This window comes from Eupeodes corollae, chromosome 2 (assembly GCF_945859685.1).
Source record: "Eupeodes corollae chromosome 2, idEupCoro1.1, whole genome shotgun sequence".
NCBI lineage: Eukaryota > Metazoa > Arthropoda > Insecta > Diptera > Syrphidae > Eupeodes > Eupeodes corollae.
The window spans coordinates 86079998-86096260 of record NC_079148.1 but is presented as its reverse complement, the minus strand read 5'-3'; the positions used below and the strand labels follow the sequence as shown (position 1 = coordinate 86096260).

The following is a 16263-nucleotide window of genomic DNA, read 5'->3' as shown; positions in this document are numbered from 1 at the left end:
AGTGATTTGTCAACTGTCAAATGACGGCTGCGTTTACACATTTGTAGACTTATTTATAGCAAGACCACAATCAAGCGTTCGGTTGTGCCGACATTGACATATTGAATAGACATTGACTCTTAAGCACTGTTCACATGAGCACAAGCAACGAATGAACGAATATTCGTCGATTTTGACATGTTTTTCACATGAGACTTTTTAATTCTTCGCTAATGAAGTTTGACTTTGACAATTGTTTTTTTTTTGTTTATCATTATTGTGTTTTGTTTAAAAACAAACGATTGAGAAAATGCGGTTGAAGCTATATTTGTTTAAAAAAAGTTATTGGTGTCCTTGTTAATAAACAAAATAATAAAAAAAATATTTCATGTGCATCCACAGCCAAACACCATTCACCACCGAAACCAAAACAAAAATAATTTTTTTAGGTTAAGAACGCGTGATTATTTTATTCGTAGCGAGTGGGAATAATGTGGAACGCGAATAAGTTTGACAGTTTGTATCAACTACAATTTTTTTCGCGATGAATAATTTGTTTTCTTAAATTTATTAATATATGATATTAAAAAGTGAAAATATGCATCATAAATCAAATAGAAACTATATTGCTATCGTTTTGTTAAGAATTTGTTTCTTTATATAAACTCACATTTTGCAATTCATTTGTCGTTCGTTGGTCGCGCTCATGTGAATACTACTTTATGGTTCATTTACATGTATCTGCATTTGATTTCTGCCAAAAAGGGATGCTACATATAAAATTATTGTGTGTAAGATAGAGGGAAAAAACTAAAATTCAGAAGATATTCTTATACATTTTAAGAAGTAGAAATTATCTTAAGGACAATCATGTTCATCTTTATTATAGCATCTTCGTCGCCACAATGCTGCAACTGTAATAAAAGTATTACATTTCTTCTTTAATTTTAAATGTTGTTGCTATGTTACATTTTGTTACACCTTTTCTGAAGAATTTCATTTAAATTTCCTTTTAATGTTTTTCTTACGTATGTAAGTCATATACTTTTTCGAATCTTACTGCGTTTCTACTATATAAAGTATTATATCATTAAATTATTATTTTGACACTGTGGACCAAATTAAAGACCACTTTGCTTTTTTACGATTTTACTATCTTCTTTCTTTTTCGTAGCTTTTGTTAGGTTTTTTTTATTTCTTTCATTACCCATTCGTAAACTCTAGTGGCAAAACTGTTCTACTTTGGAGTTATAGTATTTTATAGGAGACTACTGGTGTATTCTCTCTCACTTTTGGGGTTCATACATATCTGCCTCCCTCTACTTTTCTGCATTATGCACTTTTATGGTGCAGTCGGAAATGTTACCTCAATCTTTTTGCTCGCCTCAGATCGTAAATATCGTAAGCTTGAGTTCAGCGCCCGATTAGATTTATTTTATATTTTGTCGCGCTTTGACAGCTGTCAACAATTTTGGTCCAAATTATTGCAGAATCTATGTGTAGCAGCTATGTTTACCGTTCCGTTGTTTAAATTATAAAAAAATCAAAACAATTTTAACTCAAGTAAACTTTCTTCTCAACGCCCGAGGTTTACAGCTACAATACGTTTTACAAACTTTTAGGTCTTGCTTTATGACATATGATATCGCCTGTCAAAAGCCCGAACGGCCTAACAAAAAAGCTTTATGATGGTGTTTTACAATTAACAATTTACCATCAAACTGCAAAGAAAAATAATGTAAAATTTTAAGGAAAATCGAATCGACAAAATAACAAAATATAAAAACCCAAAATATTCATTTTTTCAAAATTCTATATCTCAAAAACGGGTCAGCATTTTTTTAATAAATTCACATGTATAGCGTATATTTACAATCACTAAACAACTGCATACCAAAAATATTTTTAGAACAATATTGAAAAATTTTTATATATACAAAATTAATTTAAAAAACAAAAAACCTCTAACGATTTCCAAAAAAAAAAAAACAATTTGAAAAATCAAAAATTTTTTGATTTATCAACATTTTTGAAGACCACCTTTTTTCAGGTAAAATTATGAATCTTAAAATAGTCACTGAATCGGATTAACGAATATGATATATTTAACCAACAATCTATTTTAAAGAGTCTATCAAGAAGTATTATCTTGGTACCTTTGTATCTATGATTTAAAAATATTCTTCTTTAAGATTAAGGTTGTTTCACACATATTTTACTTGCCTTCGCCTATACAAAAGAATAAATACTTAGTACAAGTTTAAGAAACGAACCAGAAAGAGTATATGTATTTTCTATTAGAATCACTTTTTCAACGTATACCTACATAGATATTACGTACAACCTCTACAAATACTGCTTGCCTGTCACTTCATAACTTAAATCCAAAACGCATAAGAGCCTGACTTTAAACAACACATGAATAGCAATTTCTTTTACCAGTTCGTATGCTTGTATTTTTTAACTTTAACGAAAAAAATAAACTGAACGTAATAAGAATAACTCCATGTTTGAGCTGAAAAGTTGTAGGAAAGAAGGAATGTGATTGGATCCTTCTACCTAATAACATTCCTTCATTATCTTCATAAACATGGCTCAGAACGCCAATGAACTATTCTTTATTCGTTTTAGACACCTGCCTAACTACATAACCAATAGGCGATCGCTTTACAATTTAAACATACATGTTCTTCCTCTTTCTTATCTTCAGATAATTTACTTTCCTACCTTGTTTTTCTAATAGTTGAATACACAAACAATTGTTTTCGTTAAGTATGCTAACAAGCATTTTTCATATCCGGGATGCGTTGTGTCTCAGGATGAATCGCGCGGTTATTTTGACAAGTCAAATGGCATTTATATCTTTGAAGAAAAACTTATTTAACAGGTATTGTACTTTAAACTGACTCTTTGCATACAGGAGCAAGTTCGTGCGATCTAGTTGTGCACTTTATTTATTTTAAAACCAGAACCTGTTAACTAACCAAGATTCAATTGAAACAATTCAAGTATATACAGTGGCTCACAGCTTATTTGATACATTGATTAAAACAAAATGAAATCCAATGAATTACCAAAGTTAATAACAACACATACACAAATTTTACGTAGGCTTATATATTCAAACTCAAAGTATAATTTTGCATTAAATGGGTACCAAAATATTCTACATACTTACTCTTTTTACTACAAAAAGTAGCATTTGATCAAAAAAACACCTCACAGCTTAATTGATACACCTAATTTTACCTAGGAAGTGTCATGGTATGGGCTTGCATGTCTGCAGCTGCTGTCGGAAATTTAGAATTTATTAAGGAAACCATGGACAAAAATATGCACATCAATATCTTGAAAAAAAAAAAATTGGTTCCAAGTGCTTAAAAGTTGGGAATTCGTTCGAATTTTCCATTTTACCAGTACAACGACCCGTAACACAAATCAGGAATTGTACAAACCTGGCTGATTTGGAATCGCCCCCACTTGATGACGCCACCAGCTCAGTCACCTGACTTTAAAATTGTATGTTGTTTTAGTTTTTTAGTTGTCACGGTTTTAAATACCAATGTTTTTTAAATAAATTATAGTTCTTTGTTGAAGTGCATTTCGTTTTCTCTCAAGTGCTGTTGAAAATTTGTTGGTATCGTTCTTAGCTTCTATTTAATTCCGATATAGATAGATAGATATTTTATTTTCATAGATAAATGCTTTTTACAAATTATTGTTTTTGTTTAAATACGCAGCTTGCTCAGAGATTTGATATTTAATTTATATCTTACAACTGAAAAATTTTGTAATATTTTAAAGTTATTTTGAATTGGAGATTACTTTTGAAGGAAAAATATGATTAAAACCTTCATTTAATATGTTTTATGCAGGGTTTTATATAAAAGGAAAAAAATTACTAAATAAAAATAAAACTTAAGATCTAAAGGAATTGCCAGGCTATGGGGCATAATATTTGCGTTTTTAAATAATAATTGTATAGATAAGAAACAAGAAATATACGTATTGGACTAGATAAGTACATTTTTGTTTAATTAATTAATAAATAATAAAAAAGAATAAATAATAATAAATGAATAAATAATAAATAAATGTAAAATAAATAAATAAATATTAAGTACATAAATAAATAAATAAAGACCGAATAAAAATAAATAAACTCCAACAGGGAATAAATAATAAATACATAGACAATATAAATAAATACATTTATTAACATATAAGAAAATAAATAATGAATAATTTAAACAAAAAAAAATAATAATACAACAAAAACATATATACCTACATGTATATTTATAAATAAATAAATTATATACATTTATTGCTTTATTAAATTTTGTAATTATACATTTTTAGAATCGCTACATCCTAAATTAAATTTTTGGTTGAGAAATTCAATTTTTCTTGCAACTGGATATACACCAGTTTGTTCATGTAAGAGTTGAGTGGAAAAAAACCAAGGTAGATTTGCCATCATTTTCAAAGTTTTGTTTTGTGAAATTTGTGGTTTTTGAATGCGCGATTTTGCACAAGTTCCCCACACTGGACATCCATACAAAATTATAGCTTGAAAAACTACTTTACAGAGGATTATCTTATTTGATTTACTCAGGGGTGATTTCCTACATATAAGGGGGTAAAGCATTTTAGTACCAATACTTATCTTGTTTAGGGTTTTTGTGATATGGTCACGGAAAGTTAATGTCTTGTCTAAGTATACACCTAGATACTTGACAGAATTAACCCACGGGTTATCACAATTGTTAATTTTAAGCTGACCAAGTGCTAAGGCACAGGCTTTTCTTTTTCTAGTGAAAAATGTGGCCTGTGTTTTTTCAGCATTAAGCTTAATTTTCCATGATTTAAAATAATCGTAGATTTTGTTTAAACCATGTTGCAAGTCATTCTCAATTTCATGGACAAAATTATTTGAGCTATAAATAGCGGTGTCATCGGCAAACATTGCTATTCCAAATTCCAAATTCCAATTCCAAATTTCTGGAAAATCAGCAACGTAGGTAATGTACAATAATGGAGCCAATACTGATCCTTGGGGTACACCCGACGATATATTTTTTAATGATGAATGTATGTTATTCATATTTACTTTAAATTGTTTGTTTCTGAGAAAACTTTGTATTATTTTTACGAGATATAAAGGACAACCAAATAACTTTAATTTATGAAGTATCCCGTCATGCCATATGCTATCAGAAGCCTTTTCAACATCCAAAAGGACAAGACCTGTAGACTATTTTGCACTCATTTTTTCTTTAATGTGTCTGCAATTCTAAGGACTTGGTGTGAGGAGCTATGACTCTGTCTAAAACCAAATTGTTGGTCTGGTATGACATTCGAGGTCTCAAGAAAATACAGAAATTTAATTTGTATGACCTTTTCATATATTTTGCTTAAGTTACTGAGCAGACATATTGGAAGATAACTATTTGGGTTATTAGGTGGTTTTCCTGGTTTGAGAATCGGTGTGATCTTCGCGGTTTTCCATATACTTGGAAAGTATTGCAACTTGATACAAGCGTTAATAATAAAGCATACAAAAGTTATTCCAATGATTGGTATATATATATATATATATATTCCGATATATATTTGAAATCAAGCACTGTATTCAATTGACAAACAAATATTTAAGTTATTCGATATTTTTGATTGAATATAATAAAGTTAATTTATAGCAAGTGTAATAATTTAACACTCCTCAGCTTGATGATAAATTCTCAACTGTTTTCGTAATTCAGTAAATTGACCTTTAGGTAAAGCCTTTGTCATCATATCTGCTATCTGATCCTTCGAATGTATGAATGATATTTTAAATTCCCGAGTTGAATAGTATCGCTCAATATGCTTCATTCCTTTGTGCTTTCTTGGTGCTTCTGCTTCTGCTTTGGATAGATTTTCGGTTATTTGTATAATTTCCTCAATCCGCATCTGCGTAACTATGGAAAGCTAATCCATCCAATTCATCTATCTGCGAATACACCAGCTCAAAGTTTATGGTTTTCTTGATATACCTTAAAACACGTTTACATCATCGACATAATTTATGTTAATGTATAGTATGTAATAATTCTAATAATTCAGCAGAAACCCCATGAGCCTAAGCTAGAATAAAACAAAAAGTAATAATGAAAAGTTTTGTCTAAATCGCCTTTTTATCTCTTAGATAGTTTAATCTTAAGATATTTTATTTAAAAAAAAATAATAAACAAACACAAACTACAATTGGTGTGCTAAAGAACTCGGTCCTGGCATGAGTTCAACTTTTGGTTTTTTGGGTAGTGTCGCAGCTCTCAAGTACGGGTTGTCAATGTTGGGATTATTAAGTATAGCATTGTTTGTGGTTGAGTTTGGTTTTATCTCCGTTTCGACCTTTTGATCTTTTTCTTGCTTTTCAGATTTACTATCTTCACCATCGTCTTCATTACCACTCTCTATCTCATTATCTGTGGAAAACATTATTATTAAAATTAAGAATAGAAACCTTTCAAAGTCACCTTTACTCGGAGCGTCTTCTGTTCTGTTCGCCACTAAGTAGTGGTACTCCAATTCTTCAAAGTCAAACACCTGATCCGTAGGATTAAGCGCTGCTAAGTAGGGAGGGAATGCGGGTCTGCATGCAATCACTGTAATGTAATATTTATTAACAAATTATAGTAAAACAAAGGCACTTCAAGAATTACGTGGAAACATATTATCTTCAGTATCGAATAGACTGTGCGTTTCTGAAGTCTTCGAGAGGAATTTGGTTAATGCCTTTTCAATATCTCTTTTTTGATTTGCCGCCTTTTCTCGGATGGCTTCATATTCGGTTACAGGTTGTTTATGAGTCTAAAAAAATTATTTTGAGACATAACTTTTAAAACGTAAATTACATAATTTGTTTTGTCACTTACAGGCGTTCGAATGTATGCATGCGGGTCAGGAAGGACGGGAAAATAGCTTGGTATATGAGGAGGATGCGAGTTTTTTGTACCAGCTTGTAATAAGTTTAATTGTTTCTGTTGCGAAGCCTGCGGTGGTAATGGTATAACTTGACGATTATCACGTTTAGCAAATGCTTCAAGTCCTTTTATTGAGATTCCCATATTTATTAGAGCTACAACAACATCTCCAAGTACAGGTATTGTCCGACCGGAAAGTTCACAATAACTCCTTGCTGAGTTTCCCACCTCTGTTATCACTTTAATTGAAAATGATTGAATATTCAAGTATTTTCAATTTGTGTTTAACAAGAAAGAACTTACAACTTTGTATCATTTCAGTGAGTGTTTCAAGGCATTCTTTGTCAACGCTATCGAATCCTTTTTCTAAAAGGATTCCAGAAACTGCCATGTTAAGAATTTTTCTGCGAGGATTCCCATTGGGTACAGTAACTTCGGGTTTTTCCATTTTATTTCTAATTAGGATATAACTTGAAGAATATTGTTGTTCATTAAAAAAACAGTAAATAGAATGTTAGCGTTGTCGTCGTGCCGCAAGTCCATAAATATAAAATATTATTAATTTATTAGTACAATATCTTATTTTAATACAGCAACAACTACCAATAATAAACATCCATCCAATACAATAGAATAAAAAATACATAACAGACACGTAAAGTCAGAAATACACAATTCTCAAGATAGACCACCTATGCTGCCATTTATGTTTGCGTGAAGGTAAAAAAGTGTTCAAAAATCACACCAATTCCAAACGCATTTTAGCATTTAGTCATCCGGCCAATCAAATATCTTCTTTTTTATAATCTCATGGGCGTGTTCAATATCGACTTAATCCTGACTAAAAGAATCCTATGGATGTTAATTGGAAGTTTTGTATAGTTTTTTTTTTTTATTCAAGCCAAATACAAATTTTTGTTTCATATTGTACTTTTAAATGTGATATTAAATTTAAATAATTTGAACAACATCATATTTAATATTTTTTTAACCATAGTAGTATCTTTTTGAATTGTGTGGGGAATCAACGAGCCAATTACTTCTGCCTGTTTACACAATCTTATTTCGCAAACTAAAAACATATAACTATCTCATTCAATCTCATACAAAAATTCAAGGAAACAATTAATGTTAATAATTACAAAATTGATTGTATTGAAATAATATTGTGTAGGCTGATTTAATAACAAAACACTTTGTTAAGTATTAATATATTGAATTACAAACTATAGCTGAAATCGATGTTTTTGACATTGAAACAATGAAAAAAAAAACCCAAAATTTGATTTATCTATATTTTTTGTATGCCTTCTTAATACAAATTATACCTAGATATGGATGGGTAGTAAGCCAACTTCACGTTTATGTCCTATTCCTTTAAGCTACAAGCCCTTCCGTAGGTTCAGCGGAAATATGGGTAATATTTCGAACTTGATTCTGTACTGTGTTTATTTTCTCAAACTTTAAATTAATAGATGTTCTAAGCTTCTTTCACAGAGGCAGCTTTTGAACCAAATAAACAACAAATTGCGTTTGAAATTTAATTGGGGCATAGTCATAGATGTTTGCTACACTCTTGCTTAGTATTTATTAATCAAGTCCGGAGCTTAGGCTATTCATAAATAAATTTAAACCTAAGTTTAGGGCTTAATCTAGGGTTTAACTATAAACATAGCAATTGCTGTGTTTAATTTGTTATTATCACAGCCAAATGTCATATTTGATTTTTGTTTGTGAATTGAAAAGCTGAAATTATATCAAATATCAAATATAAATGTCGATTGATAAAGCAATTGAAGAAAATATAGATTTCTTAGAGAAATTTAAGTTATTTGGTGTACTGCAAAAGAAGAAGAAAAAGAAAAATATACAAAACAAGGTTCAATTCAATTGAATTAAGTGACAAGAGTTTTTAGGAATGATATCGTTTGCATAAGGAAACAGTCACATTTTTTTAACATTATAACTATATTATACATCAAATTTGAGAAATTACAGCACAAAACAACAAGGTTAAAAATATAACAGTATTTTATTGCTTTGACTTGTCATTTGAAGTTTAATTGTAGTAAAATACAACCTTAAACTGGAGTTTTACTAACCACATCAGGAAAATTGACTATGAATAAGAGCTGTGTTTATTAAATGAACAAGCCTTAAACTATAGATCAAGAAATTAAGACTTTAGTAATTTTCTAACCTGTGGTTTATCTATAAACATAGAAAATGGTATTTTTAACTAGTTATTATCACAGCCAAATGGTATATTTGATTTTTGATGTGAATTGAAAAGCTGACAAGGAAAATCATATCAAATAAATTGTACGTAGACTTGCTGGTGTAGCTCTTCTTTTCTGCAATTTTCTATACAAAGTCCTTTGTCTGAATGCGATAAGTTTTCCTGCCGTTCGCGTTTTATATATACCTCGGTGTTCATTTAAAATATTATTGAACGTTGTTATAGTTTATTTTTTTTTTTGATTTTCTCTTAAATAGTTTTGTGTTATTACTTTTTACAACATCCTATTCGAATAATGACAGCACAAAATAACGAGTTTGAAAATATAACAGTATTTTTTTGCCTTGACCTGTCATTTGAAGTGTAACTTTAGTAGAATACAACCTTAAACTGGGGTTTTACTAATCACATCAGGAAAATTGACGATGAATAAGAGCTGTGTTTATTGAATGAACAAGTCTTAAACTATAGATCAAGAAATCAAGACTTTAGTAATTCTCTATGAATACGCGCCATTTTATTTTTTTTTCGCCAAATCTACTAATTATAGGTAACTGCGCAGACATTCAACTAAATTGTTGAATAATTTTCTGTAAGTGCAAGAGAGAGAAATATTAGGCAAGGTGAATAAATGTTTCCTGTCTATTGGTTTATTTAATTGATTACTTTCGGAGTTGCTTGTGTGCGCGATGTTTGGGCAACTAACGATCGAACTATTTCGTTTCTAAAAAGTTGCAAAATATTAACATCAAGTTCAAAAGTTTCTGCATATTTCGGCTGTTAAAATGTTGTCAAACTAAACTATAAATGAATAACTTGGCAGTTGGGCATCAGTAGAAACGAAACACAGAACAAATTCAATATAAAATAAATAAGTTAAGTTTTGTGGCTTATTAAATGAATTCTAATATACAAAATGAACTCCAACCACATTTTCGACGTTGTATTTCCGATACGATTCAGATAACAGAAGAGTCATCCAAAAAAAACAGATTTGGCAGAAAAGATAAATTTATAAAAACATAGTTTTGATTTTATTGGCATCTTTAACAAAATAAAAAAAAAAACTGTAAATTTAAAACGCTCCTAGCGCTAATTTTGTGTAAGTAGAACGAGTAAGCAAGTTTCTACTAGGCATATCAGTGTATGAATAGAAGAGAATGTGAGATTGGTATCACTTTTCATGCTGAGGTGAATAATTGTTATAATTCTGCACCGAAAATACTTATGTTATCACTATCAGTGAAATTGCTGTTCAAAGGTGAAATATTAGATATTATAATTTATTAGAAATCAATTGAGTAATAATAAAAGTAGAGCCAAATTATTCCCAATGAAATAACATATATTCGCACTGTTTTATTGGTAAACCAAAGCAAAACAAACAAAGGCAAATCCATTAGTATCGTACTCGTAGTTGCGGCTTCTGCAATTTTCTTGTGCGTCTATATATTTAGAAACTAGTGGGTGCCTACTTAAGTTTGTACATCTCTTATCTTTTACTTACTGAATTCTAAAATCTATGCAGATTATTGTACCTTTCTTAGATCATATGTTCTTATTTTTTATATTACTTATTTAGCTTTCTTGTGCCAAAAATAAACTTAACCTTGGCAATAACACGTAGGACGTTTCTAACCAATTTTTGCATATTTTTTTTTTCATTTTGGATTGTTTCTCAATTTATTAATTAGCGTTATTGTTTTTAACACGATTAGAAATCTTATAGCATCATATTGAATACAAAAGGAGATAAATATGATGAACGTAAGGAATATGAACATCGGAAGCCTCGTCATCAAATCAGGACGGTATGTCTTTTAATTGTAATCATAACATCTAAAGATAAGTCAACATTTTTGAATTGATAGTGGAATTTCGACAACATCCCAGCATTTAGCAGATGCGGACTCTTGGCTGAGTAAGTTATTGGTTCGTAGAATTGAGCCAACCAAGGAGCCCCACAGTCGCATGTTAAGTGATAAAGAAATTATTTATGCACTTCATACCCACAATGTTAGGACTGATTCCATGAAACAATATATTGACAACTAGTAAGTGTAAAATATTGTATCAATTTTTTTTCGGCTGGGGGTGATTGGATTTTTGAAATTTGCTTATTTCTTAGTAAAACCACAGTGCAGCTTGTCCAATCGAAAAAAGACGACCTGAGCTGTTCCTTAGTTGCGTCCTGGAACGTGCAAGTAGGTGATATGGATCAGTGTTTGCATTTATGGAGATATACTGGTGGTTTTGAAAAAATCGATCAAGCCAAAGAAAATTTGTGGAATGACCCGGTAAGTTGGCTAAAAAAATAAGACATTACATCTTATATTTATTATTTAAAAGCAGCCAAATCCTATTCTATTCTTTACTAATCGCACAAAATTACTCATAAAAGGTGCACAATCTATTTTTTTGTCAATTTCCTCACATAAGAGATAAGTAAAAGATGTTTTGAAGGTGAATTTTTATTTTGTATGTTAAATTTCTATTGAAACACGGTTTAGAATCTTGCATATATAGTAGATTTTCTGTAAGATGAGTACAAATAACCTTATAAATTATAAATAATACATTTTGGTGCCACAGCCCGTATGCTTATATACTTCCCTAACTGTGATAGCGATTTGATTTTATCTATCATCATGCAATATATTTATGACTGCACTTTTTGAGACTGTCTCAGTTAGTTTCCGCGTACAGCCAAAAGGTTCTCATAAGGTTTAATTTTCTTTAACTGGAGTTCTTGACACATAAATTTCGCAGATATGATAATGATCTGGTGCGCCTAGGTATTATTTTAAGGTCAGATGTAAGGAACAGGTGTAAAGTGTTGGTAAAATAACCTGCATGTCAGGAACCCGAGTTGAATCGTCATCAATTTAGTCAACATACCTTCCTTGGGGCGTTGTTGAATAGCCACGAAGATTTGTTACAACAATTAATTGCGAATTACTATCCACTTGGGCTGCGATAAGTAACTTTTTGATCAAGAGTTCTTAAATTTTAGAATATAAGCTAGGGTCTGCTTAAAGCCAGCAAAACCTAATATAGCTTATCAAGACTTTAAACCAACAAATCTAACTATCAATTGCAAACTGCTGCTGTTTAAGACTATGGTCATGTCAGCACTCACTTATGGATGCTCATTTAAAGACATCGTGACCTTTTATTCATGATAAGAGTCTTGTAGAGAATAGTCGGCCCCATTTGTGAACCAATAATGAGTTATGCGAAATATACCGTTAAGCTAACATAGCCACAAAGATAAAGCTTGATAGAATCCGTTGGGCTAAGCATGTTGTACGCATGAGCGATAAACGCGCTCTACCTGAATAAACTTAAACTTTGTGAAGATCGGATAAATTGTGGCTCTGTCGCGTCGCCAGCAGACGTTAAAATTCAATTAAAAAATAATTAAATAAATGTTCAATTTTACAATGGAAGAAAAAAAAACAATTAGAATTTAATTGATATTTGAAATAAACTAAACAGAAAAGAAAGAAAGCAGCCAACAAATAAAACAAAACAGCACCATAAAAAAAAACATACAAAGCAAACAAAAACATACATAGGTTAAATCACTTAGTGAAATTTAACACATTTGTTTACGCTTTTATCTTTTTCCCTACAGATGTAGCTTAATAGGTGCATGCCTTGTGCTTTTAATAAGTTTGCTCAATGGTTTGCATGTGTTAGGTAATTCAACAACAGATAAATAGAAGATTTAACCTCACGACTAAAAGCATAACACTAGTAGTGATTTTATGTTGTAATGAATTTTAATTAATCAAAATATGATAAGCTTATCAAATTCTGATCTACACATAATTATGCAATGGGGACTAAAAAACCGTGTAGAACCTGTCCACTATGAGTGACACTGGCATCAATGAACCTGAACATCTCGGTATGTGCATCAGCTCTTGTGGAACATTCGCGGTGTTGCTAAAAATCCCAAACGATGTTTGGATTTTAGGGAAGATGCAAGAAATGTGTCTTTTCTTTTGATGTGGCTACAGTCAGCAAAACATACAATATACGTCCAAAACTTGAACAGGTTTAATCGCTGCTACGATTCTAATCAATACAATTAGTGAATTAAATAAATAGTTGGACCTTGCGGTTATATTTTAGCTATTCTAAAATATTTGTAATTGATGGCTACTAATAACAGTAGTAAATATGCATTAAGAGATAGATAGTGCCTTTCTATCTGGACATTATTGTTTGTTTTTGTTATTTCCGCTGTCTCTGTTGCGATTCTGTGTCTACTTTGCCAGCCGCTGAAAATCCATGGTTCTGATAACAATTATTATCAAAACGTTCAAAAACAAACCAAAAAGAAATAAAAATTACCTATATTTTAAAATGAAATTATAATATAATCTGTCGACTAAATTTCCGTATTATACGTTGATAGAAAATTACAATAAAAATATGCTTTGACTCGATATAAAATTCTGCTCCGTCAATTTTGGGATTCGGTACAGTACCAACAGTACGAGTCATTGTGTTTCAACCCAAAAGCATTGACTCAGGCATAACAAGGTCACGGAGAATTGTCAAGGCGTTGATTCAAAAGTTTGTGTTAATGTCTTCATCGACGCGTTGACAGTATTTTTTGTTGTCGATTACACGACGTGACGCCTAAGGGACAGATTTTGACGTCATTTTCACGTTAGAAAGGTATCGCGTTGAGCGTTTACGTTGACCGTAGCATAGTAGCATTACTTATGTACTTTCCACCTTCAAAAAATTTTTATTATACTTATGAATATTAAAAACAAATTGTGTTCTCTTCTTATCATTTCAGGAGTACCTACGATTGATGAATGAACGTGGAAAATTTTTGAGGTCTCGTCATCTACAGTACTTGCTTGCATTCAGCTACTGGCCACAAATCATGAATAGATCTGGAAAAAACATTTACGAAATGCGGTAGGAAACAAATACAGACAAGGCTAAAGATATGCGAATTTATATTTTATCACCAATAGAATGGTGTCGTAGTACCGCAGTAAAACCACAGACTTAATGGCTAACTGTCGGTACTAATGTTCATAAACATTCGAAATTGGCACGTCTTAAGTCACTTCTTTTTCGAGGGTGTCTCCTAATATACCATGAATTATTTTCGAGGAAGAAATTGTTATACATTGTGGGGTTATCTACATGTACATTATTATGTTTTTAACATTACTTAAAAAAAGACCAACTTTGGTTGACCTTAACCCTTTTACTCGTAAAGGAGAGTAGATATTTTTCAGTGTAAAATTATTGTCAAAAAAAATTATATTTTTATTTTTCCGCTAGTACTATTTTTTAAAGTTCAGTCGAACATAGCTGGAGGATATTTCTCATCAACTCGTGATTTTGTTTTTATTTACGCAAAGTTGACGTTTTAAATGAAATCGACAGACTCTAAAGTAATTAACCTTCCCAAAATCCCAAACAAATTTGGAATATAATTTTGTTTAAAAATATCTAAGTGAAGGCCTAAATTTGGTCATTTTCGGAATTTGAGAAAATATAACGATGATGGAAAAAATCCTAAATTTGATTTTATGAGAAGAAAATCCTTAGATCTTTAAATCATTAAAATCATTAAAAAGTAGTGGAGCACGATGTTATAGTTCAGTAACACTTTTTTAGTCCCATCTCTTTGTTAATATGGTTAGGACGTAGACTCTTTCCATATATTCATTTCCGATTTTTTTTTTTGGTAAATTAGGGGACACTACATGTGTACTACACATATAAAATGTTTTTATTTTTAGATCCTACCGTCTTAAACCAGGAACAATGATTGAGTGGGGTAACAACTGGGCACGAGCTATAAACTATCGTCAGAATAATAACGAAGCTTTTGCTGGATTCTTCTCACAAATCGGTCGTCTCTATAATGTTCATCACATTTGGTGTAAGATTTCTAAACCCACTCCACTTTGTATTTATTTCATACCCAAAAACACAGCGCGTTTGTTAAAAAAGTAGATGTGTAGCCGCCTTTAATTAGGATTGTTACTGCATAATATTAATTATATTAATATAAATAATTATAATTATATATGACTTTTGAAGTCGGTAATTTTCCCCCCATTCTCGACATTACCAGAATAGATTCCTTGACACCCCTGTGTCGCTTTGGTCATTTCGCTTCATGAGAGTACGAAAGTCGCAAGTCTAGGAGCCTTTTGTATTCATGAACTGAACGATTTAAACCATAGAATTTTTGTAACAGTTTAAATTATAAATAGTGAGTTAATATACTGTTAAAAAAATAGGATGTGCAATAATTCACAACTTTGTAGTATACTGAAGAAGACACTATGAACTGCGAAGTTTAAAATTTACTCTGACTGCTCCTAGGCTTGAGCTTATACTTAAGATTTTAGACAAGAGTTAAAGGCGAATACATATATGTACAGTGGGGCTGTGTTTTTACGTTTAATAAAACCACCATTTTTATGATATATGTATATTATCTAATCGATCTAGGTTATAAAAATCTTCAAGAACGCAAGGAAACTCGAGAATCAGCATGGCGTTCACCGGGATGGGATGAGTGTGTTGCCTATACAGTGCCATTAATAAGAGAGAGCCATTGTCGTGTTCTGACTCCAACTGAATTTTCTCCAACCCAATAAGAATCACGTATAAAACGTGCATTTAAATAATAATCTGTTACATTTTTTTTTTACTGTAAGCACAAAAATGATTCCGTTGTATACTTTAAACGAAAAAAATAAAAATTCATACACATTATACTCATTATAAAATAAAAGGAAAAGACTAAGGACATGTCTATAAAAAATAGTCGACAAGGTAAAGACCAAGAGAAGGTTTCGTTTTAAACGTGCATGTCCGTAGCCACTTCCTAAAGAAATTCCTGAATCTGTAATTTATTTTGTTTAGTAAAAAATTTGCTTAGAATATAAAATGAATTGTTGTATATTTCAAAAAATTTGTATATTTTTGTTAAAATTTTGTTCAAGTTATTAAAAGTGGATAATTGTTAGTATAAGAACAGCATTTATAAAAACGAAATAAACTGAAAACTCAAAATTCAAA

General features: G+C 30.8%; 2 protein-coding genes across 6 annotated transcripts; one reads left to right on the top strand and one right to left on the bottom strand.

The window, feature by feature from the left end:
* Window positions 1-6150: 6150 nt before the first annotated feature.
* On the bottom strand, window positions 6151-7561 carry LOC129945720 (transcription initiation factor TFIID subunit 8). Of its 2 annotated transcripts, none has more exons than XM_056055588.1 (5): window positions 7251-7561; window positions 6900-7186; window positions 6687-6834; window positions 6507-6629; window positions 6151-6449 (listed from the first exon to the last, which is right to left on the bottom strand). In XM_056055588.1, exons 1-5 carry the CDS (start codon window positions 7393-7395, stop codon window positions 6223-6225), a joined length of 930 nt encoding a protein of 309 aa, XP_055911563.1. In that variant the 5' UTR covers window positions 7396-7561; the 3' UTR covers window positions 6151-6222. The 2 variants fall into 2 exon arrangements, with proteins under 2 accessions (XP_055911563.1, XP_055911562.1); XM_056055587.1 differs by having other exon boundaries at window positions 6501-6629; window positions 7251-7560.
* Window positions 7562-10340: 2779 nt separating this feature from the next.
* Window positions 10341-16263, top strand: LOC129947080 (protein NipSnap). Of its 4 annotated transcripts, none has more exons than XM_056057515.1 (7): window positions 10341-10447; window positions 10905-10997; window positions 11058-11240; window positions 11315-11483; window positions 14006-14130; window positions 14970-15112; window positions 15691-16263. In XM_056057515.1, exons 2-7 carry the CDS (start codon window positions 10945-10947, stop codon window positions 15837-15839), a joined length of 822 nt encoding a protein of 273 aa, XP_055913490.1. In that variant the 5' UTR covers window positions 10341-10447; window positions 10905-10944; the 3' UTR covers window positions 15840-16263. The 4 variants fall into 4 exon arrangements, with proteins under 4 accessions (XP_055913490.1, XP_055913491.1, XP_055913489.1 ...); XM_056057516.1 differs by lacking the exon at window positions 10341-10447 and adding an exon at window positions 10457-10551; XM_056057514.1 differs by lacking the exon at window positions 10341-10447 and adding an exon at window positions 10505-10649.

Coding starts and splice junctions, on each gene's coding strand:
- LOC129945720 (XM_056055587.1), bottom strand. CDS start 7,395: ATGGAAAAACCCGAAGTTACTGTACCCAATGGGAATCCTCGCAGAAAA. Junction 6,835..6,899: donor ATGCATACATTCGAACGCCT/GTAAGTGACAAA, acceptor TAATTTTTTTAG/ACTCATAAACAACCTGTAAC. Junction 6,450..6,500: donor AGAAGACGCTCCGAGTAAAG/GTGACTTTGAAA, acceptor TGTTTTCCACAG/ATAATGAGATAGAGAGTGGT.
- LOC129947080 (XM_056057515.1), top strand. CDS start 10,945: ATGATGAACGTAAGGAATATGAACATCGGAAGCCTCGTCATCAAATCA. Junction 10,998..11,057: donor CTCGTCATCAAATCAGGACG/GTATGTCTTTTA, acceptor TTGAATTGATAG/TGGAATTTCGACAACATCCC. Junction 11,484..14,005: donor AAAATTTGTGGAATGACCCG/GTAAGTTGGCTA, acceptor TTATCATTTCAG/GAGTACCTACGATTGATGAA.